Source organism: Notechis scutatus, chromosome 6, assembly GCF_049901735.1.
Source record: "Notechis scutatus isolate UNSWTSFEM ecotype Mainland chromosome 6, rNotScu1.2, whole genome shotgun sequence".
In the NCBI taxonomy this organism is placed as follows: Eukaryota; Metazoa; Chordata; class Lepidosauria; order Squamata; family Elapidae; genus Notechis; species Notechis scutatus.
The window spans coordinates 31,451,929-31,467,862 of record NC_142014.1 but is presented as its reverse complement, the minus strand read 5'-3'; the positions used below and the strand labels follow the sequence as shown (position 1 = coordinate 31,467,862).

At 41.4% G+C, this 15,934-nt stretch overlaps 1 protein-coding gene across 2 annotated transcripts in view; it reads right to left on the bottom strand.

The window, feature by feature from the left end:
• Positions 1-3,131: 3,131 nt before the first annotated feature.
• TM7SF3 (transmembrane 7 superfamily member 3) overlaps positions 3,132-15,934 on the bottom strand; it is a 28,309-nt gene continuing 15,506 nt past the window's right edge. For both annotated transcript variants that reach the window (XM_026667864.2, XM_026667866.2), the window contains exons 6-12: positions 15,174-15,351; positions 14,257-14,343; positions 13,669-13,749; positions 11,512-11,664; positions 8,726-8,823; positions 7,462-7,624; positions 3,132-5,624 (exon numbers count right to left, since the gene is read on the bottom strand). In XM_026667864.2, coding sequence (XP_026523649.1) covers positions 5,362-5,624; positions 7,462-7,624; positions 8,726-8,823; positions 11,512-11,664; positions 13,669-13,749; positions 14,257-14,343; positions 15,174-15,351 — 1,023 coding nt within the window. In that variant the 3' untranslated portion in view covers positions 3,132-5,361. The remainder of the gene's footprint in view (positions 5,625-7,461; positions 7,625-8,725; positions 8,824-11,511; positions 11,665-13,668; positions 13,750-14,256; positions 14,344-15,173; positions 15,352-15,934) is intronic.

Here is a 15,934-nt window from a genome sequence, read left to right as displayed (position 1 = left end):
TGCTTGAGAGTTTTATAGAATATTTTTGGAGATGACAATTATCCAATTAAGGATTGGGAAATACTTCATGCTGATAGCTAAAAGCAGTGGGGTTCAGCGGGGTTCCCTGCGCACAATGAGTTTAGATGCCTTTATTCTTTTTTACTCCTAACCTATGAAACATCATAGCTCTTTTTGGGAAAGCTATCCCAGAATTTGCAGAATGACTTTATCAGGAAGTTGAGTATCTACCAGTTGAAAGAAGAAATGGAATAGTTTCTTTCCTAATTTTGCCTCCATGCACGAAGGGTACTTGGGAATTAAGGCAAGAGTCTCTTTAAGAATAAACCTTAACCTTCGACTTTAATAAGCCCCTTTTCAAAAATATACTGGGAGCCGCTGTTTTGTATACGAGGGGTGGGTGGTCTGGCAAATGAAGCATGGTTCTGATATAACGACATGGAAAAACAGGTAAATTTGTCTTGATAAGCTGAACCTTTTTGAAAATGATCAAATGCATTTTTTGTAAGAAGAGATTCTAGTCTTCAGGGAGCCTGGCTAAAAAAGTAGGCCCCCATTAGTCATTTATAGACCACTTAACCCTAACTAGCTGAGCTGAAATTTATTTCCCACTTATTCGAGGAATGTACATAAAATTAAAAACGGAAGGGAAATGTGTTAAATTCTCAAATTTGCTTGGAATAATACTTGGTGGTGATAGTTTTGGATCAAATTTGCATGTTTTGTTATAAAGTTTTTCCCAAGTTTCTAGAAGTTTTGTTAAGCTCATAAAGAGTTTACCAGTAATTTTATTATGCTGGCTGGGGAGAATCATAGTTCTATTCTGCAACTATTTAATTCTGATTTTAAACTGTGACCTACTATTATGCTTTTATTGGTAAATATTTTTAGCATAGTAGTTCATTCAAACATAGTGCATATTTAGCGAACAAATATGTTTAGTTGAACTCTAGACATATTTCTAGATAATTTTTATTATCTGGCATTCCAGTCTTAAAATACTTTCCACAGCTTATTTATATTAATGCCAATATTTTTCAAAAATGAGCTGCTCAAAATATATTGCTAATTTCAATATTCAGATGTTTATATCTATACCCAGTTCATTAAATACCTCAGTAAAAAGGAATTTATTCATAATTTTCGCTTAGAAAGATGAACTCTAACTTTGCAAAGCAAGCTGTAGGTAAAAGATCTATTAGGCTGAGCACAAGAATTTGTATAACATGTTTTCCTTCTCTAGATAAGAATTTCTCAGATATGTATCCCCCTTTGTAAATTCTAAGATATGTTTGTAAATAGTGAACAAAAAATATTTTCTTGATATTTGGTGTGTAAAGTAAAAACTTTCTGTTGTGCACTTGATACAGCACTGTCAAAATGCAGTCTTCCTCAGAACCTTATTATGTAAATGTGGAAAGTTTCAAGTTTGTGAAATAGATGTCATTAGCTCACCAATAATTATTTATGGAAGCATGCTTGAAAAATAACTTGTATGTGTAACTTACTGTGGTCACCTAGTTGAAACCTTAATTTGTCAAGGGACGTACCTACCATTTAGTTTTCCTCTCTTGTGGCATGGCCATTTTCTATCTCATTTTTGTATCGCAAATGCTTGAAATGACCTTATTGGTGAGAATGCAACCTGTACAGTAAACTTATTTTTACCAGTAAACCGGGTTGGGTAGATGTTTCAACAGTTAAAGAGTTGGAGAAATGAAATCCTGTCTCTCATAGCTCTTATCACCACAGAATAAAACCCCAAGAATATGTAGTAACAGTTTTTCAAATCCAGTCCTTTTTCTTATTGGGCACAATCTTAATTCTTAGTAAGAATTAAGTTTTTTTTTTCTATTGGTTAGGACTGCACAAAACTAATACAAGCTGTTAGGAACAGCTGGAAGATAAAAGGATAAATCAAAGCCAATTACAGTTGGACTTTTCAATCTAAGTATAGGTGGGGGGAAAATTGCATAACAGAAAAGTCCACAAAGCGACTATCAGATTCCTTCAATCATATTTGCATACAGCTTTTCAAACCAAGCAATTTACAGTTCTGATAAAGGAGAATATTTGTAGCTCAGGGCCCTTGGTGCTCTCTGAGCTTGGAGTTTTTTATTTTTGTTTTGGCAGAAGTTTCATTACCCAAACTAGGTAACATGATCACTGATGATGTTACCTATTGGGAATAATGAACTTGCAAGAAAACAACCAAGCTCAGAGAGCGCTAAGCATCCCTAATTTACCATTCATGATAATCTATTCCACATTCCCAAATACCTTTTCGTGTGCAAATACTTTATTGCTAGTGATCCTCTAACTAGAGACCGGTTCAGCAGCAGCAAAGGACATAATTCCATGAACCTATGTGCTTGCCTTTTTTCAAAGGTAAAAAATCTCACGATTATGGTGGATTTCAACTTTTGCCCTCCCTCCCGAACTAAGTAGCTCAAATGTTACATAAAACCCTTACATATAATTTTGTGGCCTCCTGGAGCCTTCCTGAATTTCAGCAGCAAAAATATGTAAAGGAGTAATGCAAATCTTTCACCCTCACCTGTTGATAGAAGGCCTTGGGGTTCTGTTGGCAAACCTTGGCTTGGCCTCACCCTTCCCTTTCTGTAACTGCAAAATTTAACCCTGAATCTTCTATGGGCTCTGGTTTATCAATCAGGAAATACACTCAGAGCCTTGCTGGTTTGCTCTTCACATTCAAAGGCCACCATTAGTTGTAGGAAGTTTCTTGGAAGTTTGGTAGGGGAAGATGAAATCTTGCTTTTGGGAGGCTAGGCAAGATAACCAGGATCTCCTCTTGTACCTTCAATGCTGGTTAGGACAGCCCTGCTTAGTGCACAGAATAGAAAGAGCAGCACACATCTCTGACCATTGTAGGTGACTTAAGAAACTTGTTGCCAGTTAAGAGCCCTTTTATACGTTTGTCCTACCATGGAGGTTTCTTCCCAAATAAAACCCAAATGAATCGAATAGCCACTTTATTTCTGTAGTTCCTTTGGAATATCAAGGTGGCTTGGAACACTTTGCTCTTCTTCGGGACTGGAAAACATTAAGTCTTCGTAGCTAAAAGGCAAGATAGGGATAGTATTGTGGAAGAAAAATCACTCTGCTCTCACTTCCATTTTAAATTTAATGTTTATTATAAAAAGGGATTGAGTGACTTTGTTTTGTTTATTGTACTGTCAATTATGGCACATTAAAAATAGCTAATGGTTTGATTCCTGAGTACCATACCATCAGACGTGGCAATTCATCTCAGCACTAAAAAGCAGCCTGCAATATGAAACTGCTGGAGGCATGTTTGATTATCTTTACTTTTCAACCTTAAAATGAGATGACCTATGAATAGCTGCTACAGATTATGGACATACCCCTTTATCAAATCTACTGCACGCATTTAAAATTATTTCAGGTTTATACTTTTTGAAGGTCAAATACAAGAATGGCTTTAGAGCTTCAAAAACTGCAGCAGAAAGACACAACTTAGATAACTGGTCTGAAAATTTACATTTTTGTTTTACAGGACTAACTGACAAAGTACAATATAGCTGCAGCACAATCTGTTCTGCAGCCTCTTATCTGCCACATACGTGGACACAAAGAGTGAGTTAGCAAAGCAATAAATTGCTTCTTTTCTGCACCAAGAAAAATAGAAGGCGTATCACGTATCCCTTAAACAAGATATAACAGACCTGGCTGGTTTGGCTAGGCACTTATTTTCTCACTTGAAAAATAAATCTCTTGGCTGGATTGGAAAAAAAATCACTGCAATTTGTGCTATTTGACCCATTTTAGACACTGTCTTCCAATTCCCGTTCCCAATTATATGGAGTTTCAACATGAGTCAACAGTCTAAGAAACGATCAATGCAACGAATAGTTTTAAAACAGAAAGGGGAGATGGAAAAACTAAGTTTCCTCATCTCGTAAACACTGCACTGGGGGGAGACGGGGACAAAAAGCATTTAAAGGCTACCATTAAATCTGTACGTCTATTCGATTTATAGGAATAGCTTTCACAACTGGGAAAAAGAAGGAAATTTTTATCAGAGGAAAATTTAAGTTCCATACCTTCAGAAGATTCGGGAACTTAGTTCCACAGTTTAGAAATGTCACAAAATCCCATTTAAAAAAAAAAAAGGGGGGGGAGGATTTCTCAATACATTTCCAAGACTGAGCAGGGTCAGAATATAACTAACATTATTTACATGTGTGGTTTTTTTATCCATAATAAATTAAAACTGAGTAGTTCTCTTGCCCTGGATCCAAAATTGCAGAAATGATAGCTGTTCAGAATAGTCAGGGTAAAATAATTTGGGATTTAGATCTGTACAACCTACATAAGTACTGTATGCTCATTTGAAAAGAACCTTTCCCCCCTAAGGCTGGATAAGAGAAAGAACATTAAATCATCATTTATAACAATCTTGCCCCCTTGTACAGCAGGTTGCCTAATGCTTTCTGCTTATTGTAAGAAATAAATTAATTTCATGGGCTTTTTTTTTACATTTTTTCAACCAGAATATCAAAAGATGCTTTGATGTACTCATTTTTTTTAAACTTATAAAAATATTAGAGAAAAAGTATTTTACAGCCAATTAATTCTAAACATACAGCAGCCCAATCTGAAAATGGACTACTGTTAAAATGCGTTAGATAAATTACATGGTTATTCTTTCTTTTTTTTAAAAGAAAGCACTCAATTGCAGAGATCATTCACTTTTCTTAGCCTTTTTAAAAATAGAGTGTTTTGCTACAGGCTTTGAGAAAACCCACCCCTTCTATATCTCAAAGTCAAAATGCTTTGTTTGTCTCATATACACAACTAGTAAATCACAATTCAAGGCAAATTCCATTTTTAGTGTTGCTTGACAACTGAAACCTGCTATTTACTAGCTCCAATCATCCAAGTTAATGCCTAAGAGTACAAAGGCCACAATTTTTTTTTTCTTCCCCAACACTTCACACACATCCTGTTCAGAAGCTAAATTTCCCCTTAAAAGGGGTTGCCTTTTGGGACTGAAGATAAGAAATTATCATTTTCTGTCTCAGGGCTCTGAAGTTTCCAAGTTGCACACTTGGCTTATTCATCTACCTTTCTATTCTACCCTTCCTGCCCTCCCCCCGCGATAACTTTACACATTTTTTTACTATCAAAGATTAAAATTACAGACAAAAAAAAAAAACCCTTCCTGGCTGCTACAGTGCTTGAAAACAAAATACAAGTAGATTTGTCTCGGACAACCGTGGATTCTTCTCCGGTTCAGTGGAAAATACCACCAAGAAAGTCCTTGGCTTTCATGGTCTCCATCCACGTTTCTCAAGCCTTTCCATCCCAAGAATCAGTTTATAAGAGCAGCGGGGTTCTTTCGCCGGCCGCCTGCTCTTTCTGAAAGAGGTCCTTGATCTGGGACAGCTTATTATGGACCCTCTCTCTCAAGGGAGGGACGTGGTGGCTGGGATCCAAGACATTGGTGACTCGGCGCTCCCTCTCACGCTTCCATAGCCGATACGGGTGCGGTGGGAAAGGAGCCTCGTGTCTTTCTCGGCGCAACTGAACGGTGATTCCTCCGATTGCCAGCATAGTCCAAACGGCCAGGAGGATAATATCTACAAGACAAAGCCACACACGGAGTTAGAATGTTTCCATCGCGGGTAGTATTATACCAGTGTGGCTGAATCGGTAGCTCTGAGGATCATCTGTGAGCGAACCAGGGGTGGGATCCTACCGGCATAACAACCGGTTTGCTTCATGCACACCAAATGTGTGCATGCGCACTACTTACAAATTACCGGGTCCGGCAAGCATTCACCTGCTCCAGCTGACGAGCGGCACTCAGCTGTGCCGCACAAAGCAGCTGAGGAAGAAAAAGCAGAGACTAAAGGACAATCTAGAGCCCGGGTGGGCAGGTGGGTGAAACAGACGACCAGAAGATTGTTGCAGCAAACCAGTTTGATGTCAGCTGCTCTTCGGAGCTACCGATTCTATAGAACCAGGCCAAACCGGTAGAATCCCACCCTAGGAGTGAACCAGTTTGCTCCGATGATTGGCTGCTGGGCCCGTCTGTCCACCCTGGGTCTATACCAACCTTTATCTCCTGATTTCGAAGCTCAGCTGCTTCGCGCAGCACAGCGGATTGCCGGGCGTCAGCGGTTGAAGACACAGGGAGCATGCTGGATTGCAGGAAAAAGTCTGTAGGAAACCCTCTGCACGTGCAGGCAAAGGGCGCCCACCAAGCCACACCCACTGAACCAGTGGTTAAAAAAAAAATCTGAACCCCACCACTGGTTTCCACCTCCCCTTTTAAGTCCAAAGTCCTGTTTGTTTATCCAGACTTCCTCGAAGCCTTCAAAACCGTTGATCCCAAAGGTGCTTTCTCAAAAGGCAATTGGGCTTCCTTAGTTTTCCCCGGAAGACGTTTCGCTTCTCATCTAAGAAGCTGCTTCGCTGAACAACCTTCGGGGCAAGGAAGGTCGTAAAACGGAGCAAAATTCACCTAGCAGATGTCTGACTTTCCAACGGGAATGTTGGGCTCTGTTGCAGTTGTAAGTCGAGGATTACCTGTATAAATCAGCTTTCAAAAGCTAACAAACAAGAGAACTCTCTTTAGCCAAGTGCTGAATTGGAGGCATGGAGACCAACTGCAATGGGCACCTCACCATGGAACCAGCCATCTTGCTTTGTGGATGATGCATGGTTGTCCCAAAGGTGTTTTTTTCAAGAGGCAACTGTGTCAGAGTATATTCATGAACTGGAATAGGGCTTAGCAACAAAGTCAGCCAATGAGAGCTGAGTTGAGGGCTGAAATGTAGAGAGAGAATCTGGGCGTGGTTTATCTCTGTTCTGTGCTCAGCTCTAAAGTGAATGAGAAACTAACTTGCTTGATTGTCTGCTGAAGTTGAGTTGCTGTTCTGCTTTGAACCTGTTAACATGTCTGCTTCTGTTTGAGTGTGTTCCATGTTGGAGAAATCTACAAGTAGCATTGTAAAATGTACTTAATATGTTTATAAAGACGTTCAATGAAGCACCAGCCATCTGCGTTTACTTTTCTGGCGCTGAATTTATGCTGCAAAACTCTGAACAAACTGGACTTCCTTGGTTTTTCCTTGAAGACGTTTTGCTTCTCATCCAAGAAGCTTCTTCCATTCTTGGATGAGAAGCAAAACATATTCAAGGAAACAACAACAACAAAGTCCCTAAGTTGCCTTTTGAAAAAGCACCTTTGGGACAACCCTGACCTGGATGGCGGAGAAATCTCCTTAGACTTCAAAACCGTTCAAGCTAAGTCCATCTTCACTGCTTCCATTATTTTCCCCTCAACTTCCATTGGTTCTCCATGGTCTTGAGAATGTTTTTAGAGAAAGAGATATCACAGGCTTACTCCAAATGCCCTCATTGGTGAGTCTGACCCACCAGGCACCCAACTTCGCCCAACGCAAAGCTTACCGTTGGGTTGGAAGGGCACACTGGTGTAAGTTCTCTTGAAGTCTTCATTCAGAATCCTCCGGAGTAGATCTATGCCAATGTAAGAGAGGCTGGTATAGATGTAACATGCAGTGGCCAACACAATGGTGTAGGAACCGACAACCCCACACGTCAAGATGTTGAGCTAAGAGAAAGAACACAAATGCCTTTTGGTGTCTGTCTTATTTGATAGTGCTCTATGGAAGGAAAGCCATCCAAATACTGGTACCAGATTTCACATGGAGATTTGTTCTTATTTATTCTGCTGAGAAATTGAGTTCAACAGAGGCAAAATTAACCAATTTTTCAACTTATTGGGTCTCCAAGTTTTTAATGGTCCTTCAACATACATATTCAGGTGAACATAGAGAGTACTTCTGCTGGTGACCTTCTACTGCTGCACCAAAGAGAGTATCTTAACTTACTGCATCTCTGTATGATTTGCCAATTGCACCATAGCAGATAGGACAGCACTCCAGAGGGTTAAGGTCATTGCCCAGAGGATCATGGGTTGCCCTCTCTCCTCTTTGGAAGAACTTTATAGCTCCTGCTGCCTTAAGAAAGTTCAAAACATTCTCAAAGATTCATCTCATCCTGGGAACCCCTTTTTTTGAACTATTACCATCTGGCAGACGGTATAGGATAATAAAAACAAGGACAAATAGGCTGAAAAACAGCTTCTATCCCAGGGCAGTAGCTATATTGAATTCTACTGTACTGTGCAATATTAATGCAATATCAGGGGTTTTCAGTTCAATTGCATAGAATGTGAAGGAGGTGTGTTTGTGTTTATTTTCATAGTCATAATGTACACTGAAGATGGTATTTAATTTTGTTGAACGAGGTGCAATGACAATAAAGTAAACTAAAAACTAAACTAAAACTAAAACATCAAGCAGTTGGTTAGAAAGAGATTAGTGCAAAATATAATCAAATTGGATTTTGCACATGGAAGTTTATTTCAGCAAAACATATTTGTCTATAACTGGAACAAGCAGATCATTTGGTGGGTCTCTCATATATCTCAGATTTTTTTTTCTTCTGTTGGGGACATAAACATAGTCCAATATCAGTCATCCTTACATTTTGAGCATAGTCCTTGATGATGGCCTTTTTATGAGCAGTTAAGGGCCAGAGTTGTAAAACACAAGGCCAAAGTTTGCTAAAGATAATTCAGTCATCGCATCTCCTTCACCTCCCAGCCCAGGAAAATCGAAATTCATGTTCAACTTCCAGAAGTACTTACAACTCTAGGGCAGCAGACAAAAATGACTGGAATCACCAAGGCAACACAACAGAAGGTGACCCAGAAAACAGCATTATCTTGAAAAATTCTATAGTCTCCTGGAACAACAAAAAAAAACCAGATTTGTAACCTCTCTTTCATAACTGCCAAATTGTCAAATCCTAAAATGAAGACCATCCTGAAGAAATTTCTTTCCCTAAAGAAAACAACTCACTTTTGTTAAAAGGAAACGTCATAATTTAGCTTCAAGGATGGTGGACTTGCCCTTGAAAACTGATTCAGGGGTGGAGATTTTGTCTAAACCGGTAAGTCCTTGACTTGCAACCCCAAGAGGCAATGGAGCAGAATTTCCATTAGTAAAGCAAAGTAAGACAATCCACCCCCATTTGAATCATGAGTCTCTAGCCACATCTCTCAGAGTTTTTTTTTAAAAAAAAACATTTATTAGGAGTGACCATGTCGGCATTACCTGGGTGCAGCTGACTCTGAGACACATCATTCATTTCCCCCTTAATTCTGGTCTTCCCCCACCCCCTGGATGTATATTCTCCAATGGGACACATCCATAGCTGAGAGTCATCAATTATGCTCTCCAGTAACAATCTTGCGTACCAGAAGCTTCGGCTGCCTAGTAATTATCTATGAAGCATTTAAGGAATGCACTACTTCCCCCCACTCCCTTTCTGCTGGCAACTCTAAAAGACCAGAGAAATATTTTTGTGTTGACAAAGTGATTGTTAAATGGGTCACGCCAGTGGTGGTATTCGACAGGTTCGGCCCGTTTCTGGTGAGCCAGTAGCAGCGATGAGCAGCAGAGACCGAACCAGTTCTCTCCACCGCTCTTCTGTTGGGCCCACCCACCCGCCCGGGCTCCTATATTCACTTTTATCGGCTGAATTTGAAGCGCAGGTGCTTTGCGTGGCATAGAAGAGTGTTGCGCGGCAGCTGCTGAAGCAACCAGGATCGTGTAGGCTTGCAGGAGGCAAGTTAGAGTGCCTCTGCGCCTGCACAAAGTGCGCATTTGGCGCACGCATGCATGCAAAGCGTGTGCATGCGCGCAAAGTGCGCCCACCAAGCCCTGCCCACCGAACCGGTGGCAACAATATTTGAATCCCACCACTGGGTCATGCCCAAATCTTACCGTCTTTTTATCACAGTTAAGCAAATCATTGCAATTACGGGCAGTCCTTGACTTACAACAGTTCATTTAGTGACCACTCAAAGTTACAACGGCACGGAAAAAAGCGACTTAGGACCGTCTTTCAGAGTTACGACCTTTGAGGCATCCTCATGATCATGTGATCAACATTCAGACACGTCCCGGGGGTCGTGTGATCCCCTTTTGCGACCGTCTGATGAGCAAAATCAACGGGGAAGCCGGATTCACTTAACAACTGGGTTACTAACTGATCAACTGCAAGGCAAAAAAGATTGTAAAATGGGGGCAAAGCTCACTGAACAACAGAAATTTTGCGCTCAGTTGTGGCCGTACATCAAGGACTTCCTGTATTCTTTTAAGATTTTGGCAATGGTTTCCTCTCCATGCTTCCCATTTAGCTCCTGAACCTTCCATTACCAAGCTAGGTAACATCATCAGTGGGACTTCAGTTGAAGTATTTTGTCCTATCCCTCTTTAGCTTATATATGTCTTGCGTGGCAGTGTGGTCAGTTGGTTGCATGATTGGCCGTTTGTTTGGCACTGTATTTAAATTCTGGGAAACTTGATTCCCTGGGAAAGTCGATTCCTTTCTTGATTGGTCATTTGAATCTGTTTTTCTACGTGTTCAGATGCTGGCTCTAAATCAATATGCTTGTTAACTGCTTCTTTGGGAGACTAGGTAAAGGTAAAGATTCCCCTCGCATATCCGTGCTAGTTGTTTCCGGCTCTAGGGGGCGCTGCTCATCTCTGTTACAAAGCCAAAGAGCCAGCGCCGTCCGAAGACGTCTCCGTGGTCATGTGGCCAGCAGGTCTAAATGCCAAAGGCGCACGGAATGCTGTTACCTTCCCACCAAAGGGGTCCCTATTTTTCCACTTGCATTAACTGCTAGGTTGGCAGAAGCTGGGACAAGGAACAGGAGCTCACTCCGTTACGCGGTGCCAGGGATTCGAACCACCGAACTGCCGACTTTTCTGATCGACAAGCTCAGCGTCTTAGCCACTGAACCACCATGTCCCTTGGTAGACTACTAGGCTTCAATATAAAGTGACCAACTTCTTATGCCATATCCGTCATCGGACGTTGACGATCCTATTTTTATCAACATCTGCACGAAAAAGGGCTGCTGAGTTTTGTCCCAGTCCCTTAGATTTTGAAGCCATGATGTTTTTCTTCTGCCTGGACCTCGTTCGCCTTCAATCTTTCCTTGGAGGATGAAGTGAAGGATGCCGTATTTTTCCTGGGTGTCGTATCCCATGCCCGAAATATTCTAATTTTCGCTTTTTTATGGTTTCGATGATTTCCCTTGGCTTTCCCAGGTGGTTTATCACCATCTCATTTCTGATTTTTGTCAACCCAACTTATCCGTAACAGCCACCTGTATAAATCTATATTTCAAATGCTTCTTAGTCTCTTCAAGTGGCTTTCTGTAGACCCACTCTCCACTCTGTAGAGGAGGAGAGAAAAGCACACAAGACATATAAAAGCTAACAAGAAATAGGACGCTTCTATCAAAGTCCTGCTGAGAGCAAACCACTGCCAAAATCTAAAACCCGAGCTACAAGTGTTTTCTATTATTCCTTTTCTCAGATGTTCAGCGGGGACCAGAGAAGGGTTTCTACCACTTACCTACTGGAGTGAAGAAAAGTGCAGACGACACAAGAGACCCCAGCACTAGTCCTACTATTAGCATACAAGGGATCAGAAGGCCAAATCGCCACCAATATCCTACTAAGAGGAGAGCTCCGATGATGCCAGCTGCCGCAGTAAGACCAAGAGTGGCTGGAGAAAGCAAGGGGGAGATGAAAGGACGAGGAGAGGAGGAAGAGGAAAGATTAGAGCGGTTAAGAATAGGTTTTCCTCCATACCTCATATCTACAAAATTACTCACTGTTTACTTTAAGGTATTTGCTCATTTTTCACTATAAGGGAACCAGACCTACTGTCATGCCCATGTTGGAGTCTGATTCTGAGGATGAGCTGACAGGGAGTGGGAGTGTGGCTCCAGTGGCTGTGGAGGAAGCTGGGGAAGGGCCCAGTCCAGCTGGGCATTCAGAGGAAGACCCAGGCCCACCCCCTCTGCATCCTAGGGCATGAAAGGAGGAACGGATAAGGGAGCAACATGGGTTATGGGGGAGAAAAGGGCCCGATTCCCTTCATTAGCTGCAGCTGGGAAAACAGGATTTAAAAAGGGCATTTGCGCATAGTACTTTACTGGAAGCAAAGCATGAATTATCTTTGTTTATCAAGTCTTATCTGGGTTCTGGCATCCTCCCAACTGTGTGTTTCGTTATCTTTTGAGTTCTGCAATTCCTTATCCTGCCCTCGTTAATTGTTGCAGCGTGGTTTGTGTTGGTTTTTATTTATAATTTATATGTACTTTGGGTTCAGACTGAATTTCTTCCCTTTAAAAACTGTTCTTGGGAGAGTTTTTTTCTCCAGTCGATGATAACTGGACATTGGAGGCCAAGTTGGAGGAATTAAAGGGATTTTATCTACTTTTGTGACTTTGTTGCTTTTGTGCCTCGTCCTGAGTCATCACACCTACCCTTGTCCTTTAAAAATGGAAATAATTGCTTCTCAGAGCTTGACTAGGTCCAAGTTACTTAGGTAACTTTTAACCATCAGAGCCACACTGAGGATGGAAATGAATAACAGAGTTGGAAGGGACTTTAGAGGTCTTCTAGTCCAACCCCTTGCTCAAGCAGGAGACCCTCTACCATTTCAGACAAATGATTGTCCAGTCTCTTCTTAAAAACGTCCAGTGATGGAGTCCCCACAACCTCTGGAGGCCATTCCACCGACTGATTGTCCTCACTGTCAGGACGTTTCTCCTTAGTTCTTGGCTGCTTCTCTCCTGGATTGGTTTCCATCCGTTGCTTCTTGTCCTGACTTCAAGTACATTGGAGATTAGAAGTCTATGGAGATTCTCAATCAGCCAGCAAAGATGCTTTTGAGACTTTGGAGAATAGATTGACCCCCACTTCTTCTTTGGGGCAGCCCCTCAAATATTGGAGCACTGCTATCATGTCCCCCTAATTCTTCTCTTCACTAGGCTAGACACAACCCAATTCCTGCAAGCATTCTTCTTATGTTTTAGCCTCCAGCCATCTTTGCTGCTCTTCTCTGCACTCTTTCTAGAGTGCAGAGGCCCTCATGGATGCAAAATTTTGCTAAAATTATCCCTTCCACAATTTTTTCATCGATACAGAGAGAGATGCCCCCTTAATGGAACTGATACGTGCTTCAAAACGTTGAAAAGAAGAGCATGTAAATTTAGCATTTATTATACATCCATACAGGTTTCCCCCCCCCCCTAAAGTTTCATCAAAGCAAGTGCCTTAACCCCTGATGAGGATAGGAAATTAAGCTGTGATCTTTGATACTATCTGTGAGTGATTGCAGGGAATCTGGGATCTCATAAGATACTTTGAAGGGCTAATTTTTCAGTAAATCTCGAAAGGGAATTTCCCACGCACATCTACCAGTAAATTCACTAAGGCTGAACTTGAACAATCCAAAACGTTTCTTCCTAGATTTCTTTCTGTTCTAAACTCTACCTCTTGATTGTTTAAATCGATTTTTCCTTCTGTGTGTTTCCCAGCCTCTCCACGTTCTCTCGTGTCAGTGGTTGCTTAACTTGGTTGAAGGAATGAGAAATGTCACATCAGAACCAGTATGAATCTGGTTTAACTCCACCCTTGTTCTCGAAACATCAATCTCTCTTCCAACACTTCCGACACCTTTCGCGGGGCACAAATATAACCATACAGAATTTAAACTCACCATCATAGCTGAGAGCCGATTCTTTAGTAATGATGATAAAGAGAAAGAAAGCCTTGAAGATAAAGCCATTAAAGAATAAACCTAAAGGGGGGGGGGCGGGGAATAAAATTAAAACAAAAATGAAAACAGGCTTTCCTCCACCACCACCACCCCCAGAATCTTAAAATGATGTTGAGTTGGCCGTGCCCACCCAGGGTTTGAGGCTCCCAGTGTTTTCTTTTCTGTGGGAAATGGGTCCAAATGGCTCTTTGAGTGTTTAAAGTTGAAGAGCCCTGATCTAACTGGACAGACTGACAATCCTGGTCAAGCTAGATGAAACTGGGGCTCCAACATTCGAAGGACCATATATTTCTTAATCTTCTTCCATTAAAAAAAAAAAAAGGATCTACTCTCCATAGGAATAATGAAATGTTTTAAGGGTTAAATTGAGAAGCATGTGCCGCATTTCTCTTTTGTTCAAAATGTTGAGCTAGACTCTAGATTATCTAGATTTCTTATCAATGCAACGATTCCATAGGATTGACACTGGACAAGATCAATCCGGATAGGACCGGACTACCCCTGAATCAAGCACCCTCCTAACAGTACCTGTTTTCCAGAATCTGTGTCCAAGGAAGCAGACAAAGAGACCGAGAAAAGCCAAATTGGTGAAAAATATTTTGGTGGACAACCTCCCTATAAATAGAAAAGAGACTGAGGATTAGGCTATGGTTTATAATTGCATTGTCTCGTCAACAAATATGACTTCCCCTCATCACCTACGAGAAGACAACCCTCCAGACCTGTAAATAAGGGTGGGCTGTAGAAGGATTACCTCAAGCCATGGGTGTCCAACCTTGGCCACTTTTAAGACTTGTGGACTTCAACTTCCAGGATTTCCCAGCCAATGTGGCTGACTGGAGAATTCTGGGAGTTGAAGTCCACAGGTATTAAAACTGCCATTTCTCGATTAAGTTCTTTATTCAAGAGTTATCAAACCCATTTGGAGAAACAAATGACCCATGTTATTGAATCCAACACGGTCAAAATGCTAGAATAGTGAGAATATATCTGCTGAAAAAAACTCTGCATTGGTGACAGGAAGGGCATCTGGCCAGTAAAACACTCTGCTAGCTCCATTCAGGGATTATGGGGTCGTTAAAAGAGGAGGAGGAGGAGGATTCTAAGAAAGTTTTTAAAAAACCCGTTCAGTACAACTTTTAATGTCCTCTTGATAATTCCTCTGATTTATTCCTCTGATACTTCCTTTCTCCTCAGCTCTATTCCCAAAACATAAAGATGGATGTTAAATTATGGAGGATACAGGAGGGCCTCAACCGTTTGTTAGTGACCGTCTGGCTTTGCAATGGCCCTACGCATTACTGAAGCCCCTCCCTATTTTACACACCCCTCAAAAGATGTGTAAAAAGGGGAGGGGTTTTCCCTTCACGCAGTGGCTACCATTTTGACATTTTTGGCACCCTGTGGATGCCTCTATACAGCTGTAGAATGCTCCATTGACTTACTAAAGGTGTAGCAGTTATTCACCAAAGCAGAGAGGCTGCAGGCGTAGGTGTGAACAGGCACGTATGCAGCTGAAGTGTTCCACTTAGGATCTCTCACGATGACATTGTAGATCACGCCTTGTCCAGGAAGCGACGAGAAGTACAGCTCAGTTTTGTCTTGGCTGGTTAAGGTCATCATCTACCAGGACATTGATGGCCCATGAAGAAAAATGGGTCACAGATCCCATCTCTCTCTCTCTCTCTCTCTTCATCTATCCACCCATCTATCTATTGTCTGCCTGTCCGTCTGTCTATCTATTTGTCTATCTTCTATCATAGATAATGATGGATGGATGGATAGATGGATAGATGGGTGGATAGATCTATCTATCTCCATCTATCCACCCATCTGTCTCTATCCATCCATCATTATCTTCATCATGTCTGTCTGTCCGTCTATCATATCTATCTTCATCTGTCCACCCATCTATCTATTCTCTGTCTGTCCATCTGCCTGACTATTTGTCTGTCTGTCTTCTATCACAATAATAATGGGTGGGTGATAGAGATCTAGCTCCATCTATCCACCCATCTCTCTATCCATCCATCATTATCTATCTTCATCATCTGTTTGTCTGTCTATCATATCTACCTACCTACCTATCATTATCTATCCATATCATAGATAATGAGTGGATAATAGAGATGGCAATCTATCTATCTACATCTATCCATCTGTCTCTATCCATCCATCCATTCATCTTATCTATCCATCGTCCGTC